The sequence below is a fragment of the Orcinus orca genome, chromosome 6, assembly GCF_937001465.1.
Source record: "Orcinus orca chromosome 6, mOrcOrc1.1, whole genome shotgun sequence".
Classification (NCBI taxonomy): Eukaryota; Metazoa; Chordata; class Mammalia; order Artiodactyla; family Delphinidae; genus Orcinus; species Orcinus orca.
The window spans coordinates 93,703,155-93,715,569 of record NC_064564.1 but is presented as its reverse complement, the minus strand read 5'-3'; the positions used below and the strand labels follow the sequence as shown (position 1 = coordinate 93,715,569).

Here is a 12,415-nt window from a genome sequence, read left to right as displayed (position 1 = left end):
ATATCAGTCGAAAGGCCAAAGGAGTTATAAACTCTCCTAAATCAAGAAAAACAGAAAAAACATAAAAATGATAACATATTCCATTGGTGCTAAATAACTTAGTTTAATAAATCTGTCTTTAATACAAGTGTAAAATAAGATTCCTAACATTTCAACTACAGTTAAACCCAAACTTCAAAACTAAGTCAGTAATTAGCAACACGTTAACTGTGAAAAGTTTTTAACTACAAGAGTGTCAAATGCAATACAGAACTCTTAAATATTTAATGCCTTCTGTCAGAATATTAAAAATAAACTTCTTAGCATCCCAAGGCTATCAAAGGTCCTCCCCCCCCCAAAAAAATTTTTTTAACAAAAGTATAATCCCTGCTGGTGTTTATATTTGTTAAAATTTTTAAAAATCAAGACTTCTAACTTGAATATGATTTGAGTAGTTCTATACCATCCAAAGATGCCTGATACACACTAACTTTTTGCAGGCTCATGGTCTCAGTAGAAGAAATCATGTCAGTCACAAAGTTTTAAAATTATAACTGGGCTTTTAAACTACAAAATAAAATAAGAAAATCTAACATGATTTAGTACCTTTTCTTCTTCTTTTAATTATTTTTGCCAATAAGGTATCAAATTTCACTTCATCATTCTTCATTCAAATAGACTACTACCATATAAGATTTTAGTTTGTTTCTTCTTAATTAGGTGGTTGTTATCAAATGCCCGAGGACAATTCTCATTAGAGCTGAGCATTTTTACATAAGGGTAACTAGTTTTAATTTAAAATAAAACTAAAAATATATGTACATGTACATTAAAATATAACCTACGTAAACTAGTAAGAGACATTCAACTAGAAAACTGAAAAGTACCCATTAAAGAGAAGACAAAGGTGAAATTTTTAAATTGAAATAATACTTAAGAATATATGAAATGCTGAGAAGAATAATTTCTCCTACAGTTAAAACAAATGTGTTTTAAGGAGAGAGAAAAAAATAAGCTCCTCAAAACTTGCAAAGCAAAACATGGACTTAGTAACTTATTGAAAACTATACCCCTGATTTTCTTTTGAGAAAAAAGAAATAGTTTAAACAAGGGCATGAAACACACTTAAGATTAAGACTAATAATACTCTGCTCTCACTGAAAAATACTACTAGAAAAAAATTAAATAAAATTTCAGATATTTCCATTTAATGTGGGTAAAATATACAATGTTTATTTCTGAAATATAAGCTAATAATTTATTTTCATTCATAATATAAAGTGATTTAGGTAAAGTTTACTTTTCTTAGTACTCAAAATTAAACAGGAATTGTTTTTCATATCTAAGAATTATAATGGTAATGTGTAATAGAAGTTTAATTTTGCTAAACTAAAGCTCAAATAGATTCAAATAAAAAACATGTATGAAAATATCTAGATTAAACAATAACTTTAATTTTTGTTATTTTGCAATGACAGTAGGTTTACTTTTTCTAACATTCAAAAACACTAGGCTTTTATCAATATAAAACTGTTTTAAAAATCACAATAGAATCTTTTATATATAACTTAGAAAAACCATTTCACATGATACACTCATAACACTCAGGAAATTACAATCCAGAAAGGGAGAGTCTCCCTGAAACAGAAAGAAGTTCGTTCTTTTTGTCACCTCCAATCCTTATATATAATCTTTATTTTACATCATTTACATAGAAATATTTATCACAATCTGACAGGTAGATAAGACAGAAAATTTTTTGCCTTATGAAGTTCATCAAGTAAATTTAGTCTTTTTAGTATGCTTCTTATGAACTTTATCTGAAGCATCAGCTATAGGTTTTGAGGTCGATGAACCAGTACCACTGAGAAACGAGTTTGTTTCACTTCTCTTTTCACATGATGAAAACAGCTGCTGCCAGCCAAACAGCATCCAACTCAATGTATCCTCAAAAAAAGCAAAAGGCATAACAGAAGTCTCTGTAAGCATCATGGTTATCTGAAAAAAAAAGTTCAATTTTGAATTTAAATACAAATGTTTTCTGTTTCCTAAAAATGAGACGGGAAAGTGAAAAAGAAGAAAATATTCAAAACGCTTTTTTTTTTTATTGAGGTATAACTGACATATAACATTATACTAGTTTCAGGTGTACAAAATGATTCGGTATCTGCATATATTATGAAATAACCACCACAATAAGTCTAGTTAACATCCCTCACCATACACAGCACACAAAAATTTTTTTATGTGATGAGAATTTTTAAGATCTACTCTCTTAGCAACTTTCAAATATGCAATACAGTATTACAATAGTTACCATGCTATACGTTACACACTGACGACTTATTTGTTTATAACTGGAAGTTTGAACTTTTTGACTCCTTTTAACCCATGTCACCAAGCCTCGTCACCACCCCCCCAATCCACTTCTGGCAACCACTAATCTGTTCTCTGTATCTATGAGCTTGCGTTTTTTTAAATTTTAGATTCCACACATAAATGAGATCATACTGTATTTGTCTTTGTCTCATTTTTTTCACCAGGCATAATGCCCTGGTTATGATGTTAGCTGTGGGCTTGTCATATATAGCCTCTATTATGTTGAGGTACATTCCCTCTACACCCACTTTGTTAAGAGTTTTTATTGTAAATGGATGCTGAATTCTGTCAAATGCTTTTTCTGCATCTATTGAGATTATATGATTTTTATCCTTCATTTTGTTAATGTGATATATGACACTGATTGATTTGCAGATGATGAACCATCCTTGCATCCCTGGAATCAATCCCACTTGATCACGATGTATAATCTTTTTAATGTATTGTTGAATTTAGTTTGCTAATATTTTGTTGGGGGTTTTTGCATCTATGCCCATCAGGGATATTGCCCTATAATTTTCTTTTCTTGTGGCATCCTTGTCTGGTTTTGGTTTCATGGTAATGTTGGCCTTGTAAAATGAGTTTGGAAGCATTCCCTCATCTTTTATTTTTGAAAGAGTTTGAGAAGGATTGGTATTAATTCTTGTAATGTTTGGTAGAATTCACCAGCAAAACTGTCTGGTCCTGGATTTTTATTTGTTGGGAGGTTTCTGATCACTGATACAATCTCCTTACTGGTAACTGGTCTGTTCAGATTTTCTATTTCTTTGTGATTCAGTCTTGACAGGTTGTATGTTTCTAGAAGTATGTCCATTTCTTCTAGGTTGTCCACGTTGTTGGCATATAAGTGTTCGTAACAGTCTCAATCCCTTGTATTTTCGTGGTATCAGTTGTAACGTCTCTTCTTTCATTTCTGATTTTATCCACCTGAGTTCTTGTTTTCTTTCTTGGTGAGTCTAACTGAAGGTTTGTTAATTTTGTTTATCTTTTCAAAGAACCAACTCTTAGTTTGGTCTTTTCTATTGTCCTTTTAGTCTGTATTTCATTTATTTCTGCTCTATGTTATTTCCTTCCTTCCATTAACTTTGGGCGTCATTTGTTCTTTTTCTAGTTCTTTAAAGTATAAAGTTAAGTTATTTGAGATTTTTCTCATTTCTTGAGGTAGGCATTTATTGCTATGAACTTCCCTCTTAAAACTAGTTTGCTGCATCCCATAAGATTGGAATGTTGTATTTCCATTTTTGTCTCAAGGTATTTTTTTGATTTCTCTGTTATTTCTTCACTGACCCACTGGTTGTTTTATAGCATTATGTTTAATTCCCACATGTTTGTGATTTTTCCAGTTTTCTTCCTAGTAAACAATTTCCAGTTTCATACTATTCTAGCTAAGATTCTTGATATGATTTTCATCTTCTTAAATTTATTAAGACTTGTTTTATGACCTAACATATGATGAATCCTGGAGAATATTCCATGTGTGCTTGAGAAGAATATGTATTCTGTTGCTTTTGGATGGAATGTCCTGTCTATATCTTTAGTTAAGTCCGTCTAGTCTAATATGTCCTTTGGGGCAATGTTTCCTTCTTGATTCTTTGTCTAGTGATCTATCCATTGTTGTGAGGGGACTTCAATAAGTCCCCTACTATTACTGTTTTGCTCTCTATTTGTCTCTTTATGTCTGTTAATATTTGCTTTATATATGTATGTTGGTACATAAATATTTGCAAATGTCATATATCCTCTTATTAGAAATGACCGCTTTATCATTATGTAACGCCCTTCTAATTAGTCTTTGTTTTAAAGTCTGTTTTGTTTGATATAAGTATAGCTATCCCAACTTTCTTTGGGCTTCCATTTGCATGGAATATATTTTTCCATCCCTTCACTTTCAGTCTATTTCTCTCTTCACATCTGCAGTGAGTCTCTTGCAGGCAGCATATAGATGGGTCTTATTTTTTTTTTATCCATTCAGCTACTCTTCTGAATAGAGAATTCAGTCAATTTACATTTAAAGTAATTAATAAGTATGCACTTATTTTCATTTGGTTAATTGTTTTCTGGCTGTTTTGTAGTTCCTCTCTGGTCCTTTCTTCTTCCCTTGCTCACTTCCATTATGGCTTGATGACTTTCTCTAGTGCAATGCTTAGATTACTTTCTTGTTATCTTTTGTGTATATACTACAGGTTTTTGCTCTGTAGTTATCATATTTTCATATAACAACTTATGTTAGTGACAGTCTATTTTAAGTTGATAATAACTTAAGTATAAATGCATTTTAATGTTCTATATTTTTATTCTCCCCCTCAATGTTTTTTTGTTTTTGATGTTACATTTTACATCTTTTTATCTTGTGTGTATCCCTTAATTATTGTAGTTACAGTTATTTTTACTACTTTTGTCTTTTACCATTCATACTAACTTTATAAGTGATTAATCCACTACCTTTACTATATATTAACCCTTACCAGTGAGATTTGTATTTTCATATTTTTTCTTGTTACTAATTAGCATCCTTTCCTTTCAGCCTAAAGAAGTCCCTTTAACATTTTGTGTAAGGTCAATTTAGTGGTGATAAGCTCTAGCTTTTGCTTGTCTGGAAAAATTCTTTCTCTCTCCTCTAATTCTGGATGTAACTGCCGGGTGGAGTAACTTAGGTTGGGAGTTTTTTTCCTTCAGTGCTTTGCATATATCATGCCACTCCATTCTGGCCTGCAAAGTTTCTACTGGAAGTATCTGCTCATTGTCTTATGGGGGTTCCTTTATACATAACACACTGTTTTTCCATTGCTACTTTTAAGAATCTCTCTTTGTCTTAAACTTTTGACATTTTAACTATAATGTGTCTTGGTGGGATTTCTTTGGGGGTCCCTGTATGTGGAACTCTCTGGGCTTCCTGGATCTGCATGTTTGTTTCCTTCCCCCAGATTAGGGAAGTTTTCAGCCATTCTTTCTTCAAATAATTTTTCTGCCCCTTTCTCTCTCTTCTTTCCTTCTGGGAGCCCTGTTATGTGAATGTCAGTCCTCCTGATGTTGTCCCATAAGTTCCTTAAGCTATCTTCACTTTCTTTCATTCTTTTTCCTTTTTGCAGCTCTGATTGGGTGAGTTCCACTGCCTGTTCTTCAAGTTCACTGATCCTTTTTGCTGCTTCTAGTCTGCTGTTGAACCACCCCCTAGTAAATTTTTTAGTTCAGTTATTATATTCTTCAGCTCTGTGACTTCTATCTAGTACTTTCTTATATTTCCTATTTTCTTTGTTGGAGTTCTCACTGTGTTCAATATGCATTCTTAATTTAATCTTCAGCAGAAGCAAATTAAGTTAGGTTCTGGAAAAAAAATCTGTTCTCTATAAGTTTACACTTAATTAATGGAAAAGAACATAACTCATTAACAATAATACAAAATACCACATTTTTGAGTGCCAAATGAGCAGCATAAGCAAAAAAATACATTTGGTATTGAAAGGAAATAAGAAGATAAAATATCATTTACAGTCTACACCAAATGACCAAGAATACCTATTAATACTATGCACTTAACATGTGCCAGAACTGTGATAAGTGTTTTGTATTACCTTATTCTCTTTAAATGTAATCCCAAAACTACTCTATTATTACTCTCATCATAGAGATGTGGAACTGAAGTTCTGACAGGTTAAGTAACTTGCTCAAAGTCACAGAGCTAATAAGTGGTTAAGCACTTAGGAACACTCAGATTTTGAGTCTGATCACTAAATACACTGCAGTCTATCATTATCTAAAGTCACAGACTTCCAGTAAATTGTAGAATCCTGCCAGTATGAGGGACTGTAGTAAGTCTCTAGCCATCCAATTTTTTCCATATATATTTATATATATAAGCAACTGAGACACTGAGAGATAGAATGGAGTGCTACCAATCTTTTATCTGGCAAAATGTATAGTGTTCAGAGATGTTTAGATTTGCTCAAGAAATTATACTGGTGCCAAAATGAATCTGGGACAATGTTATGGACTAGAATGGTTCCCAAAAGCCCATGAATTTCCAAGAGGCAATTCCTCCAGCAGATCTCAGATAATGAATCAAACTAGATATTTTTGGAATTAAATTTCATAAGAGGTCCCTACATAATCAGCTTTCCTGAGGACAATGGAAACAAGAGTAAATTCTTATTATCTGCAATATAGTCTAGGTAGTGGGGAGTTGGAGACAAAGTGGGTGTCCATCACAAGAGGAATGGATAAGTGAAATGTATACTGTGTAATTGTTAAAAATAATAAATCGTAAAGTTATACGGAAAAATTCTTAAAATATACTGTTAGGTGAAAATGAGACAAAGAACAAAAGCTATAACGTACTATCATTTATTTAAATTTAAAAATGTATGCACACAGCATTGTGAATGTACTAAACACCACTGAATTGTATAAACAGCTGATTTTGTTATGCCAATTTGACCACAATAAAAATAAACAAATAACAAATAAACCTTTTTTTAATGCATGCACATAAACTACAGGCCAGCCATGACTAAATAGCTTATATCAGACTCAGTATCTCAACAAAATCAACATAAAAGACACAAATACATAAAACAACTGTAAAAAGACACTGGAGAACAACCAATACAGGTATAACCTGGTGGGGTTATGATCCCTAAAAGAAAGGAAGTTGAACAAAGTGAACTCCACATTTACCCTGGCTTTTTCTTTTAAGGACATGTGTCAATTCACAGCATAGGGAAATGAAATGCAGAAGTCCCAAATGGGTTAAAGGGACAGAGGCTGGAGTCTGAGAAGGCCAAAGCGTCTAGCACTTGAGAGCAATAACAGCTCAAAGAGGAGTGAACCACATTAAGTAAGCCCCCAAGTCCATGTGTAGTCTGTGCTGGAGGAGTTTACCAACGCTAAACTGTGCAAACATAGAAACAGATTTCAAAAACCTAGCAGAGAACAACAGCTGGGAGGCCAAAGAGCTGAGCAGCCCACTGCTTGGTTCTGGGAAGACAGGTTGGAGTTCAAAGCCAGGCAAGGTGGACCTGCCCAGGGGTACACCTCGGGCTTAAAGTGAGACCCCAAAAGGGTCACATTCTAGAAGGGCAAATCTGAAACAGAACAGCACTAACAAAGCCTAAAATCCACAGGATTAAAATAATCTGCTTGTGCGTTACCCCTGGCTGCCAAAAGAATGTTGAATGTGATCCCTGCCCTCAAAAATCTTACAGACTAGCCAGAGACAGGCAAGTAAATCTGTAATTACAAAACCGTAAAGAGTAAGTGCAGTAATGGAGGTTTGCCCAGAAACATTAAGTAAGGGATATGGATTTAGAAGTCATTACCATACAAGTAAAACGTAAAGGCATGACTTAGAATGTAATCACCTGGAGAAAATATAGAGTGAGAAGAGTCCAAATATAATGTTAACTTCCAAGTTTATACCATTACTGGTTAATATCTAAGAAGGATTTCTTTAGATTAAATTATTCTTTAGAACAAATAGTTACAATGAGATGTATTAGCATAATTATCCTGGTCATAGCTTGACTTCATGGACGGCCAACAAAAATCAAAAGAATTCAGGTCAAACAATGGTCCACTGTCAGCAATGTCTGACAGCAATGTCTTTTTACAAAATCCAAAAGAGATGAGTGTCAGGACCTAAAGTACTTCCTGAGAACATGAACTATACTAAGTATTTTTCAAGTCGAGTTTTAATAGAATCTCCACTCCCAGGAGACTCATCACTCAGCTAAGGAGTACGGCTGGCATCATAAATTACTGCTGAGATAGACTTATGAGGTCCATGGATGGATTTCTGTGAATTCAGCCTCTTCTTAGGGTTTATTCAATAAGGTGACACAAATATAATGGTGACAAATGGAATGAACCCTGATTCTTCTATAAATAAAATATAAAACTGTCTCCCTATTCAGCAGACTATTAAAAGAAAAAGCATATTACCTAAATTAAACAGCATTTGACTTCATAGTCTCTTGCTTAAAAAGGGAGGTAAACCAAAGAATGTAGAAGCCCTAATCTGACATTTAAACATATCCTAAAATAAAAATTAATTCCAGTAAAGAAATTGTTTGAGCTCTGCCACATTTTTTTTAACATCTTGCAGTATAATTGCTTTACATTGTTGTGTTAGTTTCTGCTGTATAACAAAGTGAATCAGCTATACACATACTTATATTCCCATATCCCCTCCCTCTTGTGTCTCCCTCCCATCCTCCCTATCCTAGGTGGTCACAAAGCACCGAGCTGATCTCTCTGTGCAATGCTGCTGCTTCCCACTAGCTATCTATTTTACATTTGGTAGTGTATATATGTCCATGCCACTCTCTCACTTCGTCCCAGCTTACCCCTCCCCATCCCCGTGTCCTTAAGTCCATTCTCTATGTCTGGGTCTTTATTCCTGTCCTGCCCCTAGGTTCTTCATAACCATTTTTTTTAGATTCCGTATATATGTGTTAGCATACGGTATTTGTTTTTCTCTTCCTGACTTACTTCACTCTATATGACAGACTCTAGGTCCATCCACCTCACTACAAATAACTCAATTTCATTTCTTTTTAGGGCTGAGTAATATTCCTTTGTATATATGTGCCACATCTTCTTTATCCATTCATCTGTCAATGGACACTTAGGTTGCTTCTGTGTCCTGGCTACTGTAAATAGTGCTGCAATGAACATTGTGGTACATGTCTCTTTTTGAATTATGGTTTTCTCAGGGTATATGCCCAGTAGAGGGATTGCTGGGTCATATGATAGTTCTATTCTTAGTTTTTTTAAGGAACCTCCATACTGTTCTCCATAGTGGCTGTATCAATTTACATTCCCACCAACAGTGCAAGAGGGTTCCCTTTTCTCCACACCCTCTCCAGCATGTATTGTTTGTACATTTTTTGATAATGGCCATTCTGACCCATGTGAGGTGAAACCTCATCGTAGTTTTGATTAGCATTTCTCTAATGATTAGTGATGTTGAGCATCCTTTCATGTGTTTGCTGGCAATCTGTATACCTTCTTTGGAGAAATGTCTATTTAGGTCTTCTACCCATTTTTGGATTGGGTTGTTTGTTTTTTTGATATTGAGCTGCATGAGCTGCTTGTATAATTTGGAGATTAATCCTTTGTCAGTTGCTTCATTTGCAAATATTTTCTCTCATTCTGAGGGTTGTCTTTGTGTCTTGTTTATGGTTTCCTTTGCTGTGCAAAAGCTTTTAAGTTTCATTAGGTCCCATTTGTTTATTTTTGTTTTTATTTCCATTTCTCTAGGAGGTGAGTCAAAAAAGGATCTTGCTGTGATTTATGTCATAGAGTGTTCTGCCTATGTTTTCCTCTAAGAGTTTTATAGTGTCTGGCCTTACATTTAGGTTTAAGCCCAGGTTTATCTCTGGGCTTTCTATCCTGTTCCATTGATCTATATTTCTGTTTTTGTGCCAGTACCATACTGTCTTGATTACTGTAGCTTTGTAGTATAGTCTGAAGTCAGGGAGCCTGATTCCTCCAGCTCCGTTTTTCTTTCTCAAGATTGCTTTGGCACATTATTTTTATAATATCTCATGTTATATCATTTGAGAATATTCCCAGAAAAATGTGACCTAAACTATAAGTTCCTCAAGGCACAAACAGTACTCATGTACTTTTATATCCTCTATAGTGCATAGCAATGAAAGTATAATGAATGAACATAACTTCTACCTCATATGAATAATTCAAAGACTATTACAATGTATCTATATAAGCAAAATTTGCATAATTAATCTTTCTCTCCACCCAGAACATACTTCTTCCTGCCTCCATCTGCCTAAATCCAAACAATCCTTTGCAGGGCAACTGCGAAGTGTCTACTCCATTAAGCCTCCCCCAATGCCCTCCAATAATTAACTTCTGGTACATGGCATATTCAGCCTGGTTTTCTGGTTACTCTATACTTTCTTCATTGGTGATATCACGCACTCAGACATTAATAATTATTAACCTAAATGACTGTCAAACAAATCTTCAGATCCTCATTTTTATAAATGTCTTCAATAAGTTGGTTAAATAAACTGTTCATCTGGTAGTATAGTCTTAGATAAATAAGTATGAGAGAATTAAATACAGAGAGACCTATGAAAGAGCATTTTAGTCATTTATCAGTTAGTCAACAAATATATATTAAAAATCTACTACATGCACCAGACAGAATGCTAGGGATACACTGCTGAATAAAACAAACTTAGTCCGTATCCTCATAAAGTTTAAAAGTACAATGCCTCATATTTCTTTTTAGACAATAACTTTTTTTTTTGCGGTACGTGGGCCTCTCACCGTTGTGGCCTCTCCCGTTGCGGAGCACAGGCTCCGGACACGCAGGCTCAGCGGCCATGGTTCACGGGCCCAGCCGCTCCGCGGCATGCGGATCCTCCCAGACCGGGGCACGAACCCATGTCGCCTGCATTGGCAGGCGGACTCCCAACCACTGCGCCACCAGGGAAGGCCTAGACAATAACATATTGAAGACAGAGTCTGTGTCTTATTCAAAGTTTACATGTCCAACTGTATCCCCCGAAAGGGCCTAATACCATTGTCCCTCATTCATGTATTCAACAAAATACTATCTGAATACCCCTCTCAACAGCATGCAGCATAACTGACCAGTCCATCCTTCTTAATACCATCTCCTGGTTTTTAGCAGCTTCTTTCCCATTTCTCATTCTGGATCTTCCCTATCTAAATATTAGAAAATCTCATGACTCTGTACTCTCTCCTGTCTCACTCTATGCTTTTGTCCCTATGTAATATAACTGCCACCCTAAGTTAATTTATAAACTGAATACAATCTCAATAAAAATACCAACAAATTTTATTATGGAGTTAGACAAACTGCCAATAAAGTTCATATCAATATGCAAAAAAAGCTGGGAAAAAACCTGAAAATAAACAAACATGCCAGAATATCCAGGTAAGACTGAAGAAGTGCCCAGTTCTCTCTCCATACAGGATATGCAGCCAGACTTTAATTTTTGCCAATCTGATGAGAAATGATATCTGAGTGTAATTTTCATTAATATATTCCCAAATGAGCGTCACATGTTTTCATATGTTTAAGGGACATCATATCTTTGTTGTGTGAATTGTCTGTTGATAAACTTCTTTCAATTTTTTATTAGGTTTTTAATCCTTTATCCCTTAATTTTTCTTAACAGTTCAAGAATGTTTATGAACTGCTGAATGAATATTCAGGGTTCTACTAAAGATATTTTTTACTTTTTAAGGCTAAAATCTTATTATGAAATATTTCTTAGAGATAAAAAGTATTTGGAATAGAGGAGTTTTTTTCAATTTTTTTAATTGAAGTATAGTTGATTTATTATGTCGTGTTAGCTTCAGGTGTACAGCACAGTGATTCAGTTTCTCATATTTTTATATATATGTGTGTGTGTGTGTGTGTGTGTGGGTGTGTGCGTGTGTGCGTGTGTGTTCTTTTTCAGATTCTTTTCTCTAACAGGTATTACAAAGTATTGAGTATAGTTCCCTGTTCCATACAGTAGGTCCTTCATGGTTATCTTTTTTATATATAGCAGTGTGTATATGTTAAACGTAAAAGCTTTTGTGCAGCAAAGGAAACCATAAACAAAACAAAAAGACAACCTAAGGACTTGAGAGAAACTATCTGCAAATGAGGCACTAACAAGGGATTCATCTCCAAAATATACAAACACCTCATACAGCCCAATATCAGAAAAACAAACAAACCAATCAAAAAATGGGCAGAAGTCTACAAAGACATTTCTCCAAAGGAAACATACAGATGGCCAACAGGCGTATGAAAAAATGCTCCATATTGCTAATTATCAGAGAAATGCAAATCAAAACTAAAATGAGGTATCATCTCACACCATTCAGAATGGCCATCATCAAAAAGTCTACAAATAATAAATGCTAGAGAGGATGTGGCAAAAAAGGAACCATCCTATACTGCTGGTGGGAATGTAAATTGGTACAGCCACAATGGAGAGCAGTATGGAGGTGCCTTAAAAACTAAAAATAGAGAGGAACTTCAAGATGGCAGAAGAGTAAGACACGGAGA

At 34.5% G+C, this 12,415-nt stretch overlaps 1 protein-coding gene across 2 annotated transcripts in view; it reads right to left on the bottom strand.

Annotated features, from left to right (window-relative positions):
* Positions 1-1,411: 1,411 nt before the first annotated feature.
* The window catches only part of TMEM38B (transmembrane protein 38B), a 69,648-nt gene continuing 58,644 nt past the window's right edge, over positions 1,412-12,415 (bottom strand). The window contains exons 6-7 of one of the 2 annotated variants that reach the window (XM_049710993.1): positions 10,654-10,823; positions 1,851-1,977 (exon numbers count right to left, since the gene is read on the bottom strand). In XM_049710993.1, the coding sequence (XP_049566950.1) occupies positions 10,701-10,823 (123 nt within the window). In that variant the 3' untranslated portion in view covers positions 1,851-1,977; positions 10,654-10,700. Of the gene's footprint in view, positions 1,978-10,653; positions 10,824-12,415 lie in introns of both variants that reach the window. The other variant, XM_004271509.3, reaches the window with a different exon arrangement.